This window comes from Mustelus asterias, chromosome 18 (genome assembly GCF_964213995.1).
Source record: "Mustelus asterias chromosome 18, sMusAst1.hap1.1, whole genome shotgun sequence".
Taxonomy (NCBI): domain Eukaryota; kingdom Metazoa; phylum Chordata; class Chondrichthyes; order Carcharhiniformes; family Triakidae; genus Mustelus; species Mustelus asterias.
Window position 1 is genome coordinate 52,935,627 of NC_135818.1, and position 22,553 is coordinate 52,958,179.

Consider the following 22,553-nt stretch of genomic DNA (forward strand, 5'->3'; position numbering starts at 1 on the left):
AACAGATAATAACATTTCTTAAAGAACATTTATTTTTCATGAGTAAGGAAGTAAGATGTTACTTAGACCCTCACCCCAATTATTGTCAAGATCTAATATTTGTAACACGAATTCCTTAAATTGGGATGTGAGAATATTGTGGGCAATGTAACACACCAGTGCCCTCTGGAGGATAATTCTGCATATTGTTCCCACACAGGACACAGTAGTTATTTCCAAAGGGAAAAACATGGACTTACAACAGAAGAGTATTTTTTTCAATTATAAGCAATCAATAAAAATCAGTTACTGAGATAACAATTGGTATGTCCTTTCTCCAATTTTGTACGCTGTATTTGAAATTATATAATGCAGTGTTGTGTATCTCTCAAGACCAAATGCAGCTTAAGGAGCACTCTTCTAATTTCTTCGTTCTGTTCAAAATTAAAGAAGAAAACATCTTTCTGCTTAACTTCCATGTGGCACTGACGATCTAAATTCTCTTGCCCTCTTCATTCAATCTCAACACATACTGAAGGGACGGCTGTTCATCTTTCTACTAGGAACGTTGTAGCCCTAATATTGACTCAAATAACTTCAGACCCGAAACTCCGATTTTAAGAAACTAGAAGGTCGGCAATGTTAACTTACCTTTTACTTCTCTCAGCCTCCTGGAATAGTGGAGCCTGTCCAGGTTGACTTGTCACTTCTACCTTACATGCACCACAAACCTGCCTCCCTCCCCCACTGCTTCCATTTTCAGTTTTCATACATGTACCATTAATATTTCATTTCCCTCAACATATTCTAAACCTGTAATCCAATTAGCTGCATCTGCTACTTTATTCTCTTCCACAAGCTAACCAGGCTAAACCTCCACTTTGCCCTCAGCCTGAACACTCATCTTTCTCTAGTTTCTATCCTACCTCTCATGTTCTCTCTGGGTTCATCATGTCCGTGAGACCCACCACCTATCTCTCGTGGTTCTATTCCCACTAAATTGGTTCTCTCTTCAGGTGTTGTTCCTCTTTTAAATCTTTCACCATCACCCCTGGCTTCAAAAAAACCCTTGACCCCCATTGTGCTTGCAAACTGCCGCTCAAGCTCGTCTCCAAAGCCCTTGTGAATATGCTGCCACCTCCCAAATCCATGCCCATCTTACCTGGAACTCTATATTTGAAGCCCTCCAATCAGGGACTGCCACTGCACCAACACAGATTTTAGGAAAGTCACAAATGACATCCTGTGACTGTGACAAAGGTAAACTCCCCACCCCATTGTCCTCGATCCGAGTGCAGCCTTTGACCCAGTTGATCACACCATCCTCCTCATTGCCTCTCCACTGTTGTCTAGCTGGGTGGAACTGCACTCGTCCAATCTTTCCGACTCAATTGTAGTGACTTCTCTTGTTCCCACATCATGACCTCTGGTGTCCCCAGGGATTTATTCTTTACTCCCCTCCTATTTCTCATCAGCATTCTGCCTCTTGTCAAGAGGTGCTTCCACAGTGTAAGCAAACCGGCCTCTTCCGCCAGGGTTCATGTGACCACATTGGCCAGAGTGGTTTGATCTAAGTGCACTCAAATATAAAACACTAGACAAGCCATCATTTCACAATAAGATTCCTCTGTGAAGTGATGTGTAAAACCCATAAGTATGGAAAAATCTGAGAGAAAGTTGAAAAGTGCAGCCACGAGAGGAGGTGATGTTCAGAGGGTAAGAGCAAAATCATGGCATAAGGCAGAAAATGGACACCGCAAAGGCATTGGAGATTCCACCGTCAAATTTGTCCACCATTCTGAAAACCAAAACAACATCTTGGGACAGCTCAGCAGTCATTCTCTTTAGCAAGAAAGAGGATGAGAATGGCTGCCTATCTGACATTGAAGAAGCTCTTCTAACACGGTTCAAGTCAGCCCATGCTAGCAAGTGCTCATCTCCAGCCTAATTTTGCATTCAGGAGAGTCATCCTGGCGAAGAAGCTGGGACATGTGGAGTTCACCTGCAGCGATGGATGGCTGGACTGACACAAGACAAGGCACAGTTTATAAGCTGTGATGCATAGCTAAATCCCAACAAGAAACAAGGAGCACGACAGTTACAGTTTCACTGACCAAATGGAATAGAGATTTGTTTTACTCTTTTCACACACTCAGAACCGCGTTAAGGTACTGTTTAACATATCGCCACATAGGGTCAATATGCAGCATTTCAAACAGACCATGTTCGTAAGCATATTGGGCTATATAGAGATGCATTCATGTGGCACAATGGGCCTCCACGGCAATCACAAAGGTTAGCTTAACCCAAATTTCAAGATGGTCCCCCTGAGATTTGGCTGAGAGTTTACTGTATGTTTATACCTGCCGCTAAGCCTCAGGTGTTAGCTATCCATTGCACTTCATCAATATTTTATAATTTAATTTAGGTTGCAAACAGATCCCGCTTTGAGCCAGTAGATTTCCCCAGCCCAATATTGCACAGCCACTTGCTCACGGTAATTATTTACAAAATCATTTTAAAGTTTCTACATTTTTTTTTAAAAAAGCTTTCAGACTTTAAAGGAACAAGGAGAAACAAACAAAAAATAATTGGAAGAAATAGCTTTATGTGAATTTGTGACAAAAAAAACCTTACAATCTCAGTACAGATACCTTAGGAAAAAGATAAGTCAACCCAACATAGTCTGTTGTGTGAGGTACCTTCTACAAATTTACAACAATATTGTTGGAACAAAACTATTTACAAATGATTTTCCATCCATCAAAGTCCTTTTTTCTTAAACAGAAGCTTCCCCTCAAAAAGAATAAAAAATGTTTGCTTTGTTATTGTCACAAGTAGGCTTACATTAACACTGCAAAGGTGTTACTGTGAAAATTTGCTAGTCGCCACACTCTGGTGCCTGTTCAGATACACTGAGGGAGAATTTAGCATGACCAATGCACCTAACCAGCACAACTTTCGGACTGTAGGAGGAAACTGGACCACCCGGAGGAAACCCACGCAGACACAGGGAGAATGTGCAGACTCCGCGCAGATAGTGATCCAAGCCAGGAATCAAACCTGGGTCCCTGGTACTGTGAGGCAGCAGTGCTAACCACTGTGCCACCATGAATCCCGACAGTGCAGAAGACGGCCATTCAGCCCATTGAGCCTGCACCAACAACAATCCCACCCAGGCCCTATCCCTGTAACCACATGTATTTACCCAGCTAATCCCCTTGACACTAAGGGGCACTTTAGCATGGCCAATCAGCCTAACATGCACATATTTGGACTGTGGGAGGAAACCGGAGCACCCGGAAGAAACCCACGCAGACACTGTGCAAACTCCACACAGTGACCCGAGGCTGGAATTGAACTCGGGTCCCTGGCGCTGCGAGGCAGCAGTGCTAACCACTGCGCCACCGAAGTCTACTTGAGACGCCTCACACCTGTGTGCAGATATGCTCTCAAAGTTGTCAATAAAGCTGACTTTAGAATTGGTCTATTCTTCCAGCATGTCCAATAACGAGTTCAATAGGTTCACTCGTGCTTCTGTCAGATAAATGCATCTGATGCAGCTATAAAACCGGCACATCACAGCAAACAAAAGGTGTAATAAATCCAGTGTATGGATCACATTCGTGCTGATGTTTATTGTCTGTGTACCTGGGAGTAGAATTTACTGTCTGGCATTCAAAGTGGCAGCTCTGACCAGTACACCAAATTTTTATAGCACTGTTTTAAGAGTTTTAACTCTAAAGCAAAAATATAAGTGGTCATAACTTTTTGAATCTATTCTACAAAAAAAAAGGGGACATTTTAAGAGCACATTGAAAACATTTCTGTACACAAGTAAACACTGTAAACCGGTAGGTGCTTTCCCCAATACAAATAAACCTCAAGTCCTTAAATGAAACCACATGCCCTCTTCAAACTGTAAGGTTTTTTTAAGCACTGCTGAGTGCCTGTGAGAAACTAAGCATTTTTGAGGTACTATTTGTACAATGGAATGGGAGTGTTAGTACCTAAAACTTCTGGTCTTTATAACATCCCATTCTTGTTATCAAACGGTAGATTAAAAGGCAGCATCTTTTACCTGATTAAAATGTTCTCTTATTACACCTCTCATCAGCAAGCTCAGTATATTTCTAGAGACTCCAGCATTCTTCCAATATCTTATTTGTGGCCATTATTCATATCAGAGCCTGAATCCTAACTTGGGTCAAGTGAGTTACTTGACAGTGTAAGCCATTGCAATCAAGCCCAAACTGTTCCTGATATATAGGAATCACCGGCAGCAATTACAAGAGGAAGCTGAATTTTTCCCCTCCTTAACAAAAGGATACTGAAGCTAATTATAGTGGCCAACTCAACCAAAACCATGAGCCCCTCACACAGATCAGGTCACTCACCAAAGACCAAGGTGCTTGTGGCCTATGTAACTCAATGCTGTGTATTAGAGGCCATTTGCTTGCTCATCAAGCCAAGAGGATAACTATTCATATTTTAAAAAAATAAGATACAAAAACTCCTGTCCCTCGTAACCTGCTATAAAATGAGAAAACGCTTGAGGAAGTCACTGAAATTCAGGCCAGTAATTATCATTTTTACTTGATTCGTCAAAAGTCATACCTTTTCAATTGGGTGGCCTGAGGAACCAGCTGATCTATTCTTGTCCTCATGTTTCTAGTTTGAATGCTCAGAAATAAATCACCTGGCTTGATAAGTAGACTAAGTATTTATTATATGGCAAAGACCTGAACTTTGAACCCTCATTTCTGATACGGTTAAGGACAAATGATCCAGAACAACGGACCAAGGACAACAAATTTAGCTGAATGTAGGGGCAGGTGGAAAGACACAAAGGTTTGGACCCAATTGAAGTGCAAGGTTCTTGGGATGCTGAAGCCAAGTTTTGGCTAATGAGCTCAATTTCTAAACAAGTGCATCAATGGCTACTTTGCAATTTCACAAAATCAGCTCCAGTCTCTCTGTGGAAATAAAAGCAAACAAAATTGGTCGAGAAAAGATGTAGCATTGTTCTGAAGCATATCAAACAGTTGCTTTCTGTAGAAATTACAGAAATTAGTTGCTTTATGAGCAGGTACAATAAGTCAACAGGTCATTTTTTAAGCTGATGTTTTGAATAGCAAGTTGTTTGGAAATTTTGTATTTTTATATTTGGGTCAAAGATACTGCCATCACAGTAATTTTATAATTGCTCCACTTCAAGCCTTCCACCACAACGACGGGCTCAGCGACATAGCAACCTCATAACCAAGAGGTCTGGGAAGGCTTAAAGGAGCATGAAAAGTTCGTTTTCACTAGCTTCTCAGTTTTGCATCAACCAAAGCAAGCTCAGTACAAATCTGCTACGCACCACAGCTAATCTCTCATTTTAATATTGCCTTGGCTCATAAATCCACTGTTAACGCCTTACAAAAACACTGCAGCTTCAGTCATCCTTCTATTTCAGTCTCATTGTTGGAATCAAGAATCACCAGCTCTATTGGTGTACTCCGTCGCACGTTTTCTCACAGCATCCTGCAAGTAATCTCCACAATCCTTCAGCACAGCCTTCTCAAATGCGTTCCTATTGCTCTCTTTTGCTTGTGAGCACAGATCATCTTCAGTTTCATCATCCTCTTCCTGAAACAGCTCATCCTTTGGTTTCATTCCTTTGGTTGGTGGCACTTTTTCTTTAAAAAGAAAACACATTGGTAAAATTTTCACCCAACTTTCAAGAAATCAAAAATAAATTTGTGGTATTAAGGGACGAGAGAGGTTGCACTTGACTACATTATGGTACAACCATGGATTTCATGCAGTCTATTGTTCAACACCATCTGACTTTTTTTTCAGTGAAAATTATCTCCTTGCAACATAAACAGTGAAAATTGTTCACATCAGAGGACTCAAACATATTGAAAGGCAATAATTACAAAAATGTATTTCTTTGAAATCTTGCGGATAAATTTCCTGCTGTTTAAATATCCTGTATATGATCATTAGCATGCTACCCAAAACAAGGATACAGGAAGCACCAACATTTTACTTAAATTTGAGGATCACCCAAACATGCAAAATGATTGTGAGCAGGTAAATTAATATATAATATATTGTTTCAGAAACAAATTGTGCACTTTTCTGCACCCATACTCTTGTATGATACGTACATAGGATTCTATAAGGAAAAGTCAAAAGGAAAAACTAATGGTCCAAAGTTCATCCCTCTAATGCTTCAACAGTTGAGGTGACAACTGTGTCAAGATCAGGACAACAGTTACTTATCCAGGAATAGTCATCTTTCAAACTGCTGGCTTCCCCCCTTTACCAAAGCCCACCACTCATGGTGGCACTGGGGGAAAAAAAGAGGGTGACACCTTGATCTTACTCCCGCCAAACGGTAGTTTTAAAATGTAACTATATTTATCTTCTTTTATAATTTTCTAAATTGTGTGCATTCAATCCTATACACTGTATTTTTAACTACAACAGTTTAGAAGTCAATTGTTTAAACATCCTGAAACTGACATTCTCACCCTCTTCACCAGAACTAGCATTGGAAGGTGGTGGCATAGTGGTATTGTCATTGGACTAGTAATCCAGAGACCCAGGATAACGCCTTGGGGACCTCGGTTCAAATCCCATCATGACAGATGGTGAAATTTGAATTCAATAAAAATCTGTAATTAAAAGTCTAATGATGATCAAGAAACCATAGTCGATTGTTGTAAAAACCTGACTGGTTCACTAATGACCTTTAGGGAAGGAAACCTGCCACCTTTACCCAGTCTGGCCCACGTGACTCCAGATCCACAGCAATGCGGTTGACTTTTAAATGCCCACTGAAATGGCCTAGAAAGCCACTAAGTTCAAGGGGCGATGCCCACATCTTATGAAAGGATGAAACAAAACCCGCTATTCCTAGAATAGACCATTTTGGCTTCAAAACCACTTGCAACTTAAAGAAGAGTGTGTGATGGCACAAAAGATATAATTGTTTTCAAAGAGCATAGAACTTTCTACTTTCCCTCCAGCAAAAGTTTTTTTTAAAAAAGGAGTAATTTGATTGCTGCACTCAGGCACCTCCTCCAGTAACCTCTCAACACCAAGACCTGTTTGGTTGGCACTGTACAGTCTGAAACTTGTAAATACTTGAAAAACTGCAGATTTTTCAACAGAGGGGCGAAAGTAGGTTTTTACAGTGAGTGCAAGTACTGTGCCTTTGGAAGACCTGAGGAAAGGGAACCATCCGCTGGCATCAGCACCAGTAGGAAAGACTAGGATCAAGGAGGGAGGAGGTGAATCTCAAGGATACGCGCGCAGTGGGCTGAGCAGGGCAATATAAGAAAGAGAAAGTGATGAGGGATCAGGGATTTGGTGGTAAGGAGCCTTGAGGTATATTTTGGGTTGGTGGGCAAATGGGAGTGGGAATGCAACTGAAGCAACTTACTTGGTGGCCTTAATCTTAATTGTAAAGAAGTCACTCTCGTCACCTTTGTGAAGGGTGCAGAAGAGGAGACAGCTGGTAGTGAAGGAAAGAAGCCAGGATTATTCCTGTTCTCCAGGATGACCATGGAGTTGCCAGCAGTTTTAGGTACTAAAGCCCAACACTACATCATGTAGGCTAACCAGATCTGCTGATTGATGGATAAACCACTTATGCGCAAGATATATTTAAGCCTGTGCTCCTTGGACTTGGAGTGAAGGTGATGGCCAGAGTGGTACAAAACAAACGTTCTGCTGCTGGACAAGAGCATTAACGGTACAGGCAAGTGAGCAGATCAACAGCAGCAATGTTTTGGAATACAAAGAAGTGGCGGGAGATATCCTCATCTATGATTGAGACCGTGGGTATAGACATCCCATGTGAGATGACAATGATACAGGTGGCTGTGAATAGCGAGAGGAAAGTTAAATGTGGGAAGAGGAGGAAGAGGTAGTGAAATCAGAGAAAGAAACGAAGGTGAGTTGAGATGGAGATGGATATCGCAGTGGATGAGGAGTCATTTGGTGCTGAAGCTAAGTGAAGAAAAGAGGAAGGATACCTCTGAGAAATTCAGGATGGGTCAAGGAGCATGGATGCTGGAAGGAAGAGAAAATGCCAACTGATTTGATTTGTTGATACAAGTCATATTGTCACAATACTAACTTGAGGTGGATAGGTGGTGGAAAGTACAACCAGGCAAGGACAAGATGCATCCATTGAGATAAAGTTAATTCAAAGCCATATCATCAACAAAATCATCCACAATAAGATTCTATATGTCAAGAGCATTGTTCATGAGTGAATGAACATTTTGATGATGATGGCTGATGTTCTTGACAGAGTCAGAGGAGGAAATAGTGGGAGCAGTGAGAGGAACAGGAAGCAGGTAAGTGAGCAAACTCTCACTAGATATGCCAGTGAGGATTTCAGCTGCTGTCATTGCTTATAAGGAGGAATCAGTAGGTATCTCAATGGGCTCTTCAGAGAATGGTGAGAGAGATACAGAGGTGGCTATATGTTTTCCAAGGGGGTTTGAGAGTCAGAAAGCAGCAGAGTACTGACGGGTTGAGATAGGGATTGTTTGTTTTACTTCTTCCCACACACTTCTCCCCCTTAAGGATATAGTAAAAAAGCATTGGGACATTATCAACGCATCATAAACACTCCTTCCATGGCCTACAAGTACTGGAGTGGAACCTAAACCTAGAGCTTCTGGCTCAGAGATGGGGTGCTACCAGATAAGTCACAAAACCGATGCTGGGGTAGGAACTGGGGGGGCCAAAGTCCCCTTGGAGGGGAAAAAAACTAAAGGGTGACAAAACTGAATAATGGCAAGGGGAGATGACAGAAGGGGTCACAATGGGCTCAGATATTCAATGGTAGACAAAATATAGCAGTATTAACTGCCTAAATCTTTTAACATGAGAAACTTGTGCATTATTACACAATGGAGCTATCAGATAATTAGATCTGAAAAGTAATCAGTTCTTACAAACTAGCTTCCTCTAGTGAATGTATAGACATCATGAACTTGGGATGTACAGCACAGTCAGCTATCAAATGTCACAAATATTATGCAAGCATTTTAAAAAAATATGGACTCACTTTGAGAACAATGTGGTTGATGCCTATATCGTCGAGATGGTAACACACAATCTGCCACAAAGACCAGAATCTGAAACATGCAGAATGTTCTTTTTTAAACTGAAATCTAATAAGCTATCACCTTCACATTTTTATTTTGGTGAACTATGGCAAAATGTAACCACTTTTTAAACCATGGGTTACCTGCCAGGCAAGAAAGCATTATACAACATGACATTTGCGTGAATTTGTTTAACCATTACATAGTTAGATAATTGCTAGTGGTTCCACTACGATAAGACATAATTTAACTGTATTAACAGATACTCAGTCTTCAGTTACATGGCTGAAGTTTTTCCATTCAAGACAAGCTCTTTTGCCACATTACCTGGTTTGCTGCCTAATATCCTCTGTTCATACAGCAAGTTGGATTGGCAACAACATATAACTGCCCATGCACAAATGCAAAGCCATTCTTGTCACTAACAATCTGATGGGGTCTGGCCAATGTTGGAGAACAACACATGTAGCATAATGCTTGCCTGCCTATGGTTCAAGATTTCAGTTATTTATAGCTGGACCCAACTTGCCAAATCTGAATTAAGTGGCACACACAGCACCCATTGGTATTAGCATCAAGACAAAATACCTCTGACTACAGAAGCATCACCAAGTCTAGGTTACATAGTTGCCATCAAAGACAACTAAATGAAGTAGGGTTGAAAATTGATTGAAAATTATTTAAATCCTTTTTCTGATGTACTTCCTCTATTCACAGGTTCTTTGACACATATTTGCCAGTTCAAAGGAATCTGCAAGCTGACGGAGAAAAAAAATGTTCATCATTAATCTTACAAAACTGCGGCTCCCCATGTAGCTGTCAAGCCAAAGAAGTCAAATTATTCATAGAGTAGCTAAGTGCCACTTTATTACGAACCTCAGCTATCATCATTAATCACATTTTTACAGATACAAGATCAACTACAGCAAATGAGACAACTTGACTCTCAATCCTAACAATTACCCATACTTGCTCAAAACTACTATTGGTAAGAGTTAGTTTTATATTTATAGCTCTATAATTCTTCATCCGTTGATAATAGTTTGAAAAAATACCTGTGGCCTTCCTAGTAATAATGCTCATCTCAGAAGCTCAATGTCTTTCTTTATCACACACAATGGTGCTCACCCAAGTGACTGATGAGTAGCACCAGTGGACCTTAGTTGATGATATTAACTCTCACATTTCAAAACAATTCAGGGGCAAGGAATCACAAAAATAATGATTTTAACTAGAAGTAGGCAAATGTGTTTTGAATTAGACTTGCTTCAACTTTGCCAGTACGTAGATTTTAAGTTGAATAGTTGATTCAGAGAGGTGAGCAGTTTATGTCACGTATTGCAAATGCTGAAAATGCCATTCTCCTCTCAATATCTATCACAACAAAAATCAGATAAATTACAGAATCGCAGAATCCCTACAATGCAGAAGGAGGCCATTCAGCCCATCGAACCTGCATCGACTCTCCGATAGAACATCTTACCCAGGCCCCATCCCCGTAACCCAACGCATTTACCCTGCTAATCCACCCAACATACACATCTTTGGAGTGTGGGAGGAAACTGGAGAACTCAGAGAAAACCCACACAGACACGGGGAGAACGGGCAAACCCTGATCCCTGGTGCTGTGAGGCAGCAGTGCTAACCACTGTGCCAGCATGCTGCCCATAAATGTAACAGGTTGATTCAGTACACTATGACAATAGCATTCTTTAATGTTGAGATGCTTTTTTAAAAATTAATTTTTATGGGGCGTCAGCTTCACTGGATAGACCAGCATTTATTGCCCACCCCTATTTGCCCTCAAGAAGGTGGCAGTGAGCTGCCTTCTTGAAGCGTTGCTGTCCGAGGTATCGGTACACCCAAATGATGTTAGGGTGGTAGTTCCAGGACTTTAACCCAGCAACAGCGATATATTTCCAAGTCAGGATGGTGAATGACAGAGGGAACCTGGTGGTGTTCCCAGATATCTGCTGCGCTTGTCTTTCTGGATGGTAGCAGTCGTGGGTTAGAAGGTGCTGCCTAAGGAACCTTGTTGAGTTCCTGCAGTGCATCTTTCACATGGTGCACACAGCTATGACTTTCTGATGTAACCATTCTTACGTTGCAAATAACTAGTCATTCATCAGGCATCGACGACAACACCAGTGAAACAGTAGGAATAAGATAGAAACCATAATATGCAACCCTTAACACTCTCACTTGCAATTTAGTTCATTGCCATAACTTACATCAACAACTTGAAAACATTTTGCAAGCCTGAACAATGATTTTAAAATAACCTATTAAAAAAAAACTTATAAATCTTACCAGTCCAAGTGCAAGACCGGAAAAAAGTGTTATCAAAGCAAAAATGCCATATGATCCCCAAACTGGTATGCCGATAACTTCAGTGAAGTAATTATGACAATGCTGAAAAATAAAAATAAACAAACAATGAAATGCAAACATTGCCACCATAATCCATCAAGAAAATATAACTGAGTCAGTCACTGGCAATAAACAGATCTACACATCATTTTGTGAAAATTAAGCTCCGGGAATGTGAAGAGGAAAATAAGACATGCAGCATCATGGCACAACACAAGGACACCAACATGGCTCACCAGAGCAGTAGGATGCATGGGTCTAGTTCCCAACACTACCACGCTTTTGACCCCATTTGTGCTGCTGATTCTTATTAAGAGGGGCCAAGCATTTTCCCATAGAAAATACATCATTCCAATTATATTCTTGTAGATGAGAACAACATTAGCCAAGAAGCTGTCTGATCTCTTCTAAATATCAACTAGAATTCACCAAAATATACCCCAAATACATGTAACTACTCTTTTTTATCCTACAAATGGTTTCTTAAAGCAACAGTGATAACATGCATTGTAATTGATTGGGAGAAGAATGGAGAGGAACCGTAAAAGGGAATATTCTCTGATTGATAGGATGTGACAAATGTTGTTCCCTACAGAACCGTACTGGGGCCTCGGCTTTTCACAAAATATATCAATAGCTTGGACATACCCAAGTTTGCAGATTACACCAAGTTAGGAGACACAATCCATGGCACAAATGTGAGCAGGAAGTTGCAAGGTAACATGGACAGATCAAGTGAGCTAAATTTTGGCAGATCAAACTTAATGTGTGGAAGTGTAGGGTCATCCACTTCAGATCCATGAATGACAAATCAGAATATTTTCTAAAGGGCAGGAGACTAGAAGCAACATTACACCATCACAATCCTTAACCCTAGTGTCAAAATTAAAATAACTTACACGAATCCACATGGACAGCTGAAATAATGCTGACATGCTAGTCATCCTGCAATGGAATTACAAGGATATGAGTAATATTAAACTAGGACTGAAACATTTTAGAAAGGAACCTCTCTACAAGTAAGGACATACAACTTTTACAAATTTGGAAAGAAAACAAAAATTTGAGAGGACATTCCAAGGAATTGCTCCAAGTTCTAGCAGCATAAATGGTTTGTGAACCATAGACTGATTAAAGGAAAGCTGCTGTTAGTATCCAATAGATTCTATCATGGCTGTTAAATATCTGGTAGCTTAAGACAAAAAGGTTATCATGTGTTGGCTATTGATTAGGTAATTATATTCAGACGTTGTATATCAAAAGTCAGCCAGCACAGAGTAGGGGGATATTTGGAGTGGAGAAGCAAGTTCTGCAAAAAAAAAGTCTCTGCCAAAGCATCTTCTTCACAATCAGGCTTGGGATATTTCTCTAACAGCTGGCCCACTACAGGTCAGATCACATCCTGAAACATGCTGAGGTATCTAAATTAGTCAGACTGGATGCTCCTTTTGCCCTTCTACATTCTTAGCTGTTAACAGGATTCTACTTTTTTTTGTTATTTTTGTTTCAATTCAATCAAATCAAGTCCAATTCAGAGTCTCAACAAGTTGAGACATTTCCGATCCAAGCTGACAAGACAGGGCTCTCACCTCCTGTCTTGGGCTTGATCTACATGATCCAAGCTGATTGGAGTAGGCATAGCTCCTCCTCCAAGGCTTGATCTCATTTGCATCTTAGCCAAAAGGCCGAGATGCCGCTTTTAAAAATTGCATAAAATGAAGCTAAAATGTAACCTAATGACTTCAACCAAACACAGCATGTCAATACTACACTTGATCTTTCTATTTTAAGCAACACTAATTTGAATTGCACAAGTGGAATACTCTCAATTAACAAATATTGAAAACTCAAAACTTTTGTATAGGCTCCTAAATTCCATTCCAATATATCTGAAGACTCCAACATTCCAAAAAGAGAAAAAAAAACCTCCCATCTAATTTATTTCAAAATAAACATTTTTATCTCATTACAGATCAAATGTGCGGATGTGTAGACAGCACTAAAACAGAACCTTAAAAGGGAAATTTCCATAAATGAACACAAGTTTTCTGATAGCCCGGGTGAGTACATTTAAAACTCACTTCTTTCAAGATGAGTGCTTATGTGATCCCAATTTGTGTTCCCAGGAAGCTTACCCACTACTTGGGATGTATTCTAAGTGTTGTCAAAATATTAGGCTTCTCCGTACAGTAATTGAAAGCTGCTTGTCCACAGTGCTTTAGAATATCCACATATTTTCCACCATTTCCATGAGAAGTGTTCACCCAGAGATGTCACCACTATCTCCTATCCCTCCATTCCAGATTCTTTCACAATATGTCATTGGCCAAAGTAAAACAGACAAAACCTGATATTAATGCCACTTTTAACACTTAAGGTCTTATTCCATAACCTAACAACGCATGACACTTCATCAATAAATTTCAACAGACCTGATCGATCAGACATCAACCTGACAGCTAAAATCCACACCGATCTATATAATTTAGTTAGCTCTGCTAGAGGTAACCAAAAAGAGTGAAGCAAATTGACTTTGAAAACAACTAATCTTTATAAATTTCCTGTTCTTTACATGTGGGACATCACAATTTTAAAGTAACTGCAAAGCACTTTTGAAATAATTAATTTTAATTTTACATCCATCTTCAAATTCTGATTCTAATGTTATGCTAATTATTTGCATCCAAAACCAATCAAATAAATTTTATGGAGTTGATTAGAGTCACAAAAGAGTCAGTGATTCTCTTCATGTCCAAATGATAATTGACAAGCTTGGGAAATAATAAAGTGCATCTCAATAATTTTAATTGGCAGTGATATCTTGCAACCTTACTTGCAATTTTAGGAAATTATGATTTAAATAACATTAAAAATGAGAAGTATAATGTAAGCACTGCTAGAGAATACTAATTATGTACTGGATTATTCAAACTTACAAAAAAGAGGAAGGTCTTAACCAAGAATACATTGGTTCTATGGTTTCCCATTTCTTTCCATCTATAAAGTCAATAAAGTCATTCTTCATTCTAGGGCCTTGGTACTTTCTAAACTCGCCATCCTTACAGCTGAAAAAGAGAATACTTCAAGCTGATAAGACATTCATTATTCCACACTTGGACAAAAATTACAATTGTTATCGTTACAAAATTACAAATGCCATTTTAAATAGCTATAATCTAAATTGCTCAAATATTTACTTAATTATCCTGCAATTGCGATCATTATCCTCAATATTTCACGTCAACACAAATCATAACTGTAACCCTGTAACACAAAATACTGAGAGAGAAAGCTTTGTTTTTTAATTAGACACACTGCACTTGTAATAATATTCAAGATGTCCCTGAAACATCAACATATTACGGCACTAAAGGCAATTTCTTGTGCTTTTTATAACAATGTCATTTTGTGGTATATGGGAGGTGTTTGTGAGAGTTGGTACCCTTGATGCCCTGCAAGCCACACATCCATGTCAAAAAGTGTGGGTAGAGGAAACCAGTGTCCCACAACTCTGACATCTGACTCTAAGTAGCTGGCTGTGCACACTAGCAACCATACCCACAACTCAATCCTGCAAAACTAAGTGAAGGGCCCACCAGCATTGTTTGGTGTGGCATGGAGACATCGCCCCTTCTAAGTGCACAAAGACTGGGAAATGCAGATAAGACAGAAGTTCAGATAAGGCAGAACAAGTTAATAGGATAATGACTCAGAAGGTGGAAACCAGCAAGATGTGTGATGTATATAGGGCATGATCATGATGTTTAGCAAGGCAAGTTGACAGTCACCTGTGAAGAGTCTGGAACCTCACATAGTATAGGCCCCATAGTTAATCATGGAATGCAGGTAGGAGTAGCTACAAACAGGACAGGACATGAATAAAACATTTAACAATTACAGATAATGAATCAGATAAGCAAACCTTTAAAAGATCTTGTGATGAATAGTTTTCACAAAGTAAATATCATCTATATATTTCTAACAATTTATTTGAGTGCTCGTTCTGCTTACTACAGACTAATCTGGTTGGGAATGAATCCACCAACTTATCCTGCGGTTGAAACTATGGTATGAAGTCCTTTGTGGTTTGTCAGAACAGATGATTATAAACAATAATCTCAACAGCTCTGATTGAACCTCTTCAGGCTTATAGCTGCTTGTCACTGGACTGATTGCTTCAGATGCCTATCACATTCTTTGTGGCCAGGCTATCAAGATTTGATTTGATTTATTGTCACATGTATTGATATACAGTGAAAAGTATTGTTTCTTGCATGCTATACAAAGGGAAGAAAAGGAAAGAGTGCAGAATGTAGTGTTACAGTCATAGCTGAGGCATAGAGAAAGATCAACTTAATGTGAGGTAGGTCCATTCAAAGGTCTGATGGCAGCAGAGAAGAAGTGGTTTTTGAGTCGGTTGGTACGTGTCCTCAGACTTTTGTATCTCTATCTCACAAGGTGGAAGAGAGTATGTCCGGGGTGTGTGGGTTCTTGATTATGCTGGCTGCTTTTCCAAGACAGTGGAAAGTGTAGACAGTGTCAGTGGATGAGAGGGTGGTTTGTGTGATGGACTGGGCTTCAGTCATGATCCTTTGTAGTTTCTTGCGGTCTTGAACAGAGCAGGAGCCATACCAAACTGTGATACAACCAGAAAGAACACTTTCTATGGTGCATCTGTAGAAGTTGGTGAGAGTTGTAGCAGACGTGCCAAATTTCCTTAGTCTTCTGAGAAAGTGGAGGCTTCGGTGAACTTTCTTAACTATAGCGTCCGCATGGAGGGACGAGGACAAGTTGTTTGTGATCTGGACACCTAAAAATTTGAAGCTCTCAACCATTTCTACTTCATCTCCATTAATGTAGACAGGGACATGCCCTCTACTATGCTTCCTGAAGTCGATGACTATCTCCTTCATTTTGTTGACATTAAGGGAGAGATTATTGTCATCACACCAGTTCGCCAGATTCTCTATCTCTTTCCTGGACTGTATCTCGTCATTGTTTGAGATCTGACCCACAATGATGGTGTCATCAGCAAACTTGAAAATCGAGTTGGAGGGGAATTTGGCTATATAGTCAGAGGTGTATAAGTACTAAGGGGCTGAGGATATAGCCTTGCGGAGCACCAGTGTTGAGGATGATCATGGAGGAGGTGTTGTTGCCTATCCTTACTGATTGCAGTCTGTGGGTTAGGAAGTCTAGGATCCAGTTGCAGAGGGAGGAACCAAGCCCTGGGCTATGAAGTTTCGCAATAAGTCTCGTATGAATAAATGGTGTTAAAGGCCAAGCTGTAGGAGTCTGACGAATAGGAGTCTGACATGTGTGTCTTTGTTATCTAGGTGTTCCAGGGTTGAGTGCAGGGCCAGGGAGATAGCGTCTGCTGTGGACCTGTTGCAGCAATAGGCGAATTGCAGTGAATCCAGGCACTCTGGGAGGCAGGAATTGATTTGCGCCATGACTAACCTTTTGAAGCACTTCATAATGATGGATGTCAGGGCCACTGGACAATAGTTATTAAGGCACACTGCCTGACTTTCCTTTGGTACCGGGATGATGGTCGTCTTCTTGAAGCAGGTAGGGACCTCAGATTGGTGTAAAGAGAGGTTGAAGATGTCTGCGAGTACCCTCGCCACCTGGTCCACGCAGGACCCGAGTGCTCATCTGGGTACCAGTTGCTTTCGGTTGACTTTTGAGAAGGCTGCTTTGATGTCGGCAATCGTGACTTCAGATATAGGTTCATCCGAGGCTTCCAGGGCGGAGGGCATGGTCTCGCTGACCTCTTGCTCAAAACAGGCAAAAGAATGCATTGAGCTCATCGGGGAGGGGTGCATTGGAGGCAGTGATTTTACCTGCCTTCATCTTGTAACCTGTTATGTCTTGCAGACCTTGCCATAGTCAGCAGGAGTCCGTGGGGCTAAGCCTGGGACTCTAGCTTGGGCCTGTATTGTCTTTGATGCATCGCCGTAGAGCATATCTGGCTTTCTTGTTTCGGTCACAGTAGCCTGACTTGAACGCCTCAGACCTGGACTTCAGCAAGCAGTGGATATCCCTGTTCATCCACGGTTTCCAGTTGGGAAACAGGCGGATTTGCTTCTTTGGCACACAGTCTTCTACACACTTACTAATGAAGTCAGTTACTGTAGTGGTGTACTTGTTCAGGCTGGTTGCAGAGTTTATAACTACTGACCAGTCTACTGACTCTAAGCAATCCCGTAGATCATCCAATTACTCAGACCAACATTGCATGACTTTCTTTGACGGATTCTCCTGCTTCAGTGTTTGCTTGTAAGCCGGGAGCAGGAGCACAGCTTGTGGTCTGATTTGCCAAAGTGTGGGCGGGTGACAGAGCAGTAGGCATTTTTGATATTTGTGTAGCAGTGGTCTAGGATGTTTGGGCCTCTGGTGGAACAGGAGATAAGTTGGTGGCATCTTGCTAGAATGCTCTTGAGCTTGGCCTCGGCCACGATGAACAAGGCCTTGGGATGCTTCATCTCAAGGCTGTTTGTGGTGGTGTATATTTCATCCAGCAGAGTCTTCACGTCCGCGTGGGGTGGGATGTAAACTGCTCTCAGGGAAACAGAGGTGAACTCCCGCGGAAGGTAGTAGGTGCCCGAAAGTTGATCGCCATTCCCAGAAGGTTTCCTTGACAAGGTAATCCAGTTGGTTACTGGGAAAGACCTCACAAGATGTCTCTGGGTGTAGGGGTTGGTTTACAGCACTTTTCCCAGACAGCAAAATGTACTTGCTTCTTTTTGGAAGTTATACATGGTTCACTGAAATAAAGAAGGATATCTAAAGACTTCACAATAGTTAGAAAGCTTGTGTATGAAACATGTTACAGATTGCTGGTCCACGTTCTGCATTACAGAGAGTTAGCAAAATATCATGGGCAGGATTCTCTGACCTCGTTCAAGTGAGAACAGAAAATTTGGCGTTTCAACAAAATTTCCATTCACTTTCAATGGCACCGGAGAATCCAGGGCATGAACAAGAACGGAGGTTTTCAGCGCACATCTTTTGCCATTATAGCTCAGAGTGAAGTTAAACATTCTCCAGTCAAATTAAATGATCTGCACTGGTTTCCTTCAACCATCTACTTTTTACTTTTGATAAGGTTGATGTGTGGTTTATATTCGAAGATATGTATCTGATATCCTACGGCTGAAAAACCATTGCAGAAATTATGGTTTCTGTTTGACTTTGGGCGACGTTATACCATCAGATATTATGTACATAAATTCACAATCTGTCTCATAAGGAGGACAGACAGAAGTCATTTACAATGCTAAGAATAAGAAAAGCCTCCAAAGGCATGTTCTGCAGCATCCGTAAGGTGCATGAAGATTTATATTTGCAGATACATGATACAAAAAACTTTAAATAGGCCACGGAAAAATGTTTGTAAAAATGCACAAGCAAATAAACATTGTATTTTTCTTCTGTCCCACTTGCAACTAAGAACGATATACTCACTGGTATATTGTAGGAAGAGCAGTAATAATGAAGCGACCACTCAAACCTGTTTTAAAACAAAAGATTAATATTCATCATCCAAAAGTAATTAAGTGTTTTTATATCAAGTTTACACATGGAGCACATCTGCTTATGACAAAGGTTACCTAACATCACGTGCAGAAAGTGCTTCCAACTTCGATCAAGCATTCATTTTCCCCAAGGGCGGGCACGGTGGTACAGGGGTTAGTACTGTTGCCTCTCAACATCAGGGACCTGGGTTCAATCTGACCTTGGGTGACTATCTGTATGGAGTTTGCACGTTCTCCCCATGTCTGTGTGGGTTTCCTCTGGGTGCTCCGGTTTCCTCCCACAACCGAAGATGTGCAGGTTAAGTGGACTGGCCATGCTAAATTTCCCTTAGTGTCCCAAGATGTGTAGGTTAAGGAGATTAACAGGGTAAATACATGGATAGGGCCTGGGTAAGATGCTCTGTTGGAAGGTTGGTGCAGACTCGACAAGCCAAATAGCCTTCTTCTGCACTGTAGAGATTCTATGAGTCCATGAAGAATCTTGCTCTACAAGGAACTTACTGTATTTCGCCTATTTTTCAGCAGATGAGGCCAAATGTTTTATTACAACAAATACAAATGAGGGAATAGCACGACAGCTTCATATTAATGGTTCCATGTTGAATTTTGCAAACTAGCAACATTAAAACTGATTATTCTAAGATGAAGAAAATGTAACAGATTCCAAACACTGCCGACTAGCAGTTCATCTGAAAGGAAGATTCTTACCAGAATCTGATAAAAACAATGCTTGTGAAACTTTAAGCCTTATGTACTGTTACGACGCGGAGGTTTTCTCCCTTTTTAGACATAACGCCGAATCCCCCAAAGAGGAAACCTCGCCTCGTAATCTGTTAAAAGTGTGTGGGAAGGTGAGCTGTCCTTCAGTAACGTTTAGTGGTTAACTAACAGAAATATCTGATACTCACTTTAAGATGAACACTTACTTTATTTATTTAACTAACAGGGAACTTTAACAAAACAAGTAACATACCGAATAAAATAGGAATGCTGTTCAAATAAATACAATATTTATTTGAACAGCATTATTTAAAATCCATTCATTAACCAAAAAATAACAGAATTTAGTCACGCTCAAAAAATATGCAACCAGGTTTTGTCTCTTTTGGAACTTCTGGAGTTTTTCGGTTCATTTCTCTGTCTGTAAGTTCTTTTGATTTGGTACCTTTCACTGGTTAGATGGCGCGTTCTCTTAAGATGTATATAAAGCTCGCAGGGTTAAGAGCTGATAGCCCTTAACTCTTGGCCATTAGCATTTGCTCTCTCCCTCTCAAGGCTTGAGAGGTGACAGTTGCCATCCCTGCTTTTTCCCTCTTGCACTCTCTTTTATACCTGTGATGACGTATCAATTTTCCTATAATAGGATTAGTTTGATTTTTTTCAACATCATCAAATTCAAATGTTATAGGTTCTTGGTAGCTGAGTGCCTGCTTTAAATTGATTGGGCAAAACAAATGTCTGAAGCCTATTACCAAGGCAACCCTGTTGTCTGACCTTTGATACAAATGTTTCAGCTTGGATTCAGTATCTACATTGCATTTTAAACCTCCAAACATTGAAACAAAACCAGCTTTTAAAGGGAACATGTAATGTTTGTTTTCCCTCTAGTATTTTTACAATTTTTTTTACATCTTTATCAACATCACACTCCAACTTCACAAACTCAACTTTGCAATGGTACAAACACAATACAAACTTCATTTGTGTCTTAACTTAGCAATTACTTCAATATGTATAGCATCTTTTTAAGAGGAATATTCCTCAATTTGATTATTACATCAAGAACAAAATTCGAAAAAAACCTAAAAGAACGTAGCCATAACCATCTGAAGTATCCTGCTAATCTACGTAGAGAATCAGCAGTGATAACATTGCTTGCAGCTGAAATAATAGCACTCCTCAGAAACAATGGCTTAATATTGGCTGGAAATAAATAGCTCCCCCATGTGCTAAAACCCAGGTTGTTCTTCTCAAGAACAGAAATAATAATCAGTCTATTCAGTTTACTAACACTTCTGAAGACTGGTTCTTTAACACAAGATTGGAGGCAGGCTTTGTTCCCCACAGCGATGATGTCTACGTGCAATGATACCATTAGTGATGGAAAATACCTGGCTGCTCGGTTACATCCACTTTGGCAACATTGACACCCAGGTCATCACTCCACTCTGCAAACTCATTCCACTCAGACTGAAGATGTTGGCAGGCAGGACACCAGGGGGCATAGCTGGAGATTAAAGTCAACATATGGATTAACACGTTACAGCATCATCAGAAACACACCAGCCCCACCACCTCCCCATTCTGCTTTTAAATTCCGCATACTTGAAAAACATGGGACAGTGACTGTGCCCAGATGTTGTGGCTGTTTCTCACGGACCTGACATGTGGCTTCATCTCAATGAATCTCTACAGTCTCGGTGACGTCCTCTCAAAACGACACGGGCAACACCGCAACCCCTCACCCTCCACCCCCTCTCCCCCCTCACCCCTTCTCCCTGTAACCCCTCTACTCCTCCCCTCTCCCTCCATCGCCTCCTCTCCGGCTCCGGGCCACTCACAACTCCACCATCCACTCTCCCTGCAGGATGTCTCTCCAGTTGTTGTCGGTGATGATTTTAACCAAGCTGCGCTTGGCGAGTGCAGGCGGTAGTGTCGCTAACAGGCCCAGCAGCAGCAGCGGAGCAGCTCCAAACCTCGGCCGCCTACCGGCCGCCGCCATCTTCCCCAGACTGCCGCCGCGCATTGCGCATGCCCACCCCGGCCCCCCACTGACATGCGCAGTTCCACTCAGCTCTGCCCCAGGCAGCAGCGTCATAGAGCCAGACTGTGACTGTATCAGAGCCAGACTGAGACTGTATCAGAGCCAGACTGAGACTGTATCAGAGCCAGACTGTGACTGTATCAGAGCCAAACTGAGACTGTATCAGAGCCAGACTGAGACTGTATCAGAGTCAGACTGAGACTGTATCAGAGCCAGACTGACACTGTATCAGAGCCAGACTGAGACTGTATCAGAGTCAGACTGAGACTGTATCAGAGCCAGACTGAGACTGTATCAGAGTCAGACTGAGACTGTATCAGAGCCAGACTGAGACTATATCAGAGTCAGAGTGAGACTGTATCAGACTGACACTGTATCAGAGCCAGACTGAGACTGTATCAGAGCCAGATTGAGACTGTATCAGAGCCAGACTGACACTGTATCAGAGCCAGATTGAGACTGTATCAGAGTCAGACTGAGACTGTATCAGAGCCAGACTGACACTGTATCAGAGCCAGACTGAGACTGTATCAGAGTCAGACTGAGACTGTATCAGAGCCAGACTGAGACTGTATCAGAGCCAGACTGAGACTGTATCAGAGCCAGACTGAGACTGTATCAGAGCCAGACTGAGACTGTATCAGAGTCAGACTGACACTGTATCAGAGCCAGACTGAGACTGTATCAGAGTCAGACTGAGACTGTATCAGAGCCAGACTGAGACTGTATCAGAGCCAGACTGACACTGTATCAGAGCCAGACTGAGACTGTATCAGA

At 41.1% G+C, this 22,553-nt stretch overlaps 1 protein-coding gene across 1 annotated transcript; it reads right to left on the reverse strand.

The window, feature by feature from the left end:
* Positions 1 to 2,567: 2,567 nt before the first annotated feature.
* Positions 2,568 to 21,804, reverse strand: tmx1 (thioredoxin-related transmembrane protein 1). Its single transcript, XM_078233943.1, has 8 exons — positions 21,574 to 21,804; positions 21,124 to 21,239; positions 18,942 to 18,987; positions 14,408 to 14,536; positions 12,371 to 12,416; positions 11,412 to 11,513; positions 9,062 to 9,131; positions 2,568 to 5,663 (listed from the first exon to the last, which is right to left on the reverse strand). Exons 1-8 carry the CDS (start codon positions 21,756 to 21,758, stop codon positions 5,455 to 5,457), a joined length of 903 nt encoding a protein of 300 aa, XP_078090069.1. The 5' UTR covers positions 21,759 to 21,804; the 3' UTR covers positions 2,568 to 5,454.
* Positions 21,805 to 22,553: the final 749 nt, after the last annotated feature.

Excerpts from the sequence above, each read along its gene's own strand:
- tmx1 (XM_078233943.1), bottom strand. The coding sequence starts at position 21,758 with ATGCGCGGCGGCAGTCTGGGGAAGATGGCGGCGGCCGGTAGGCGGCCG. Across the intron at positions 18,988-21,123 it reads GGATGTAACCGAGCAGCCAG|GTTTGAGTGGTCGCTTCATT; the intron begins GTATTTTCCATC and ends GTTTTAAAACAG. Across the intron at positions 12,417-14,407 it reads TTAAGACCTTCCTCTTTTTT|GATGACTAGCATGTCAGCAT; the intron begins GTAAGTTTGAAT and ends ATTCCATTGCAG.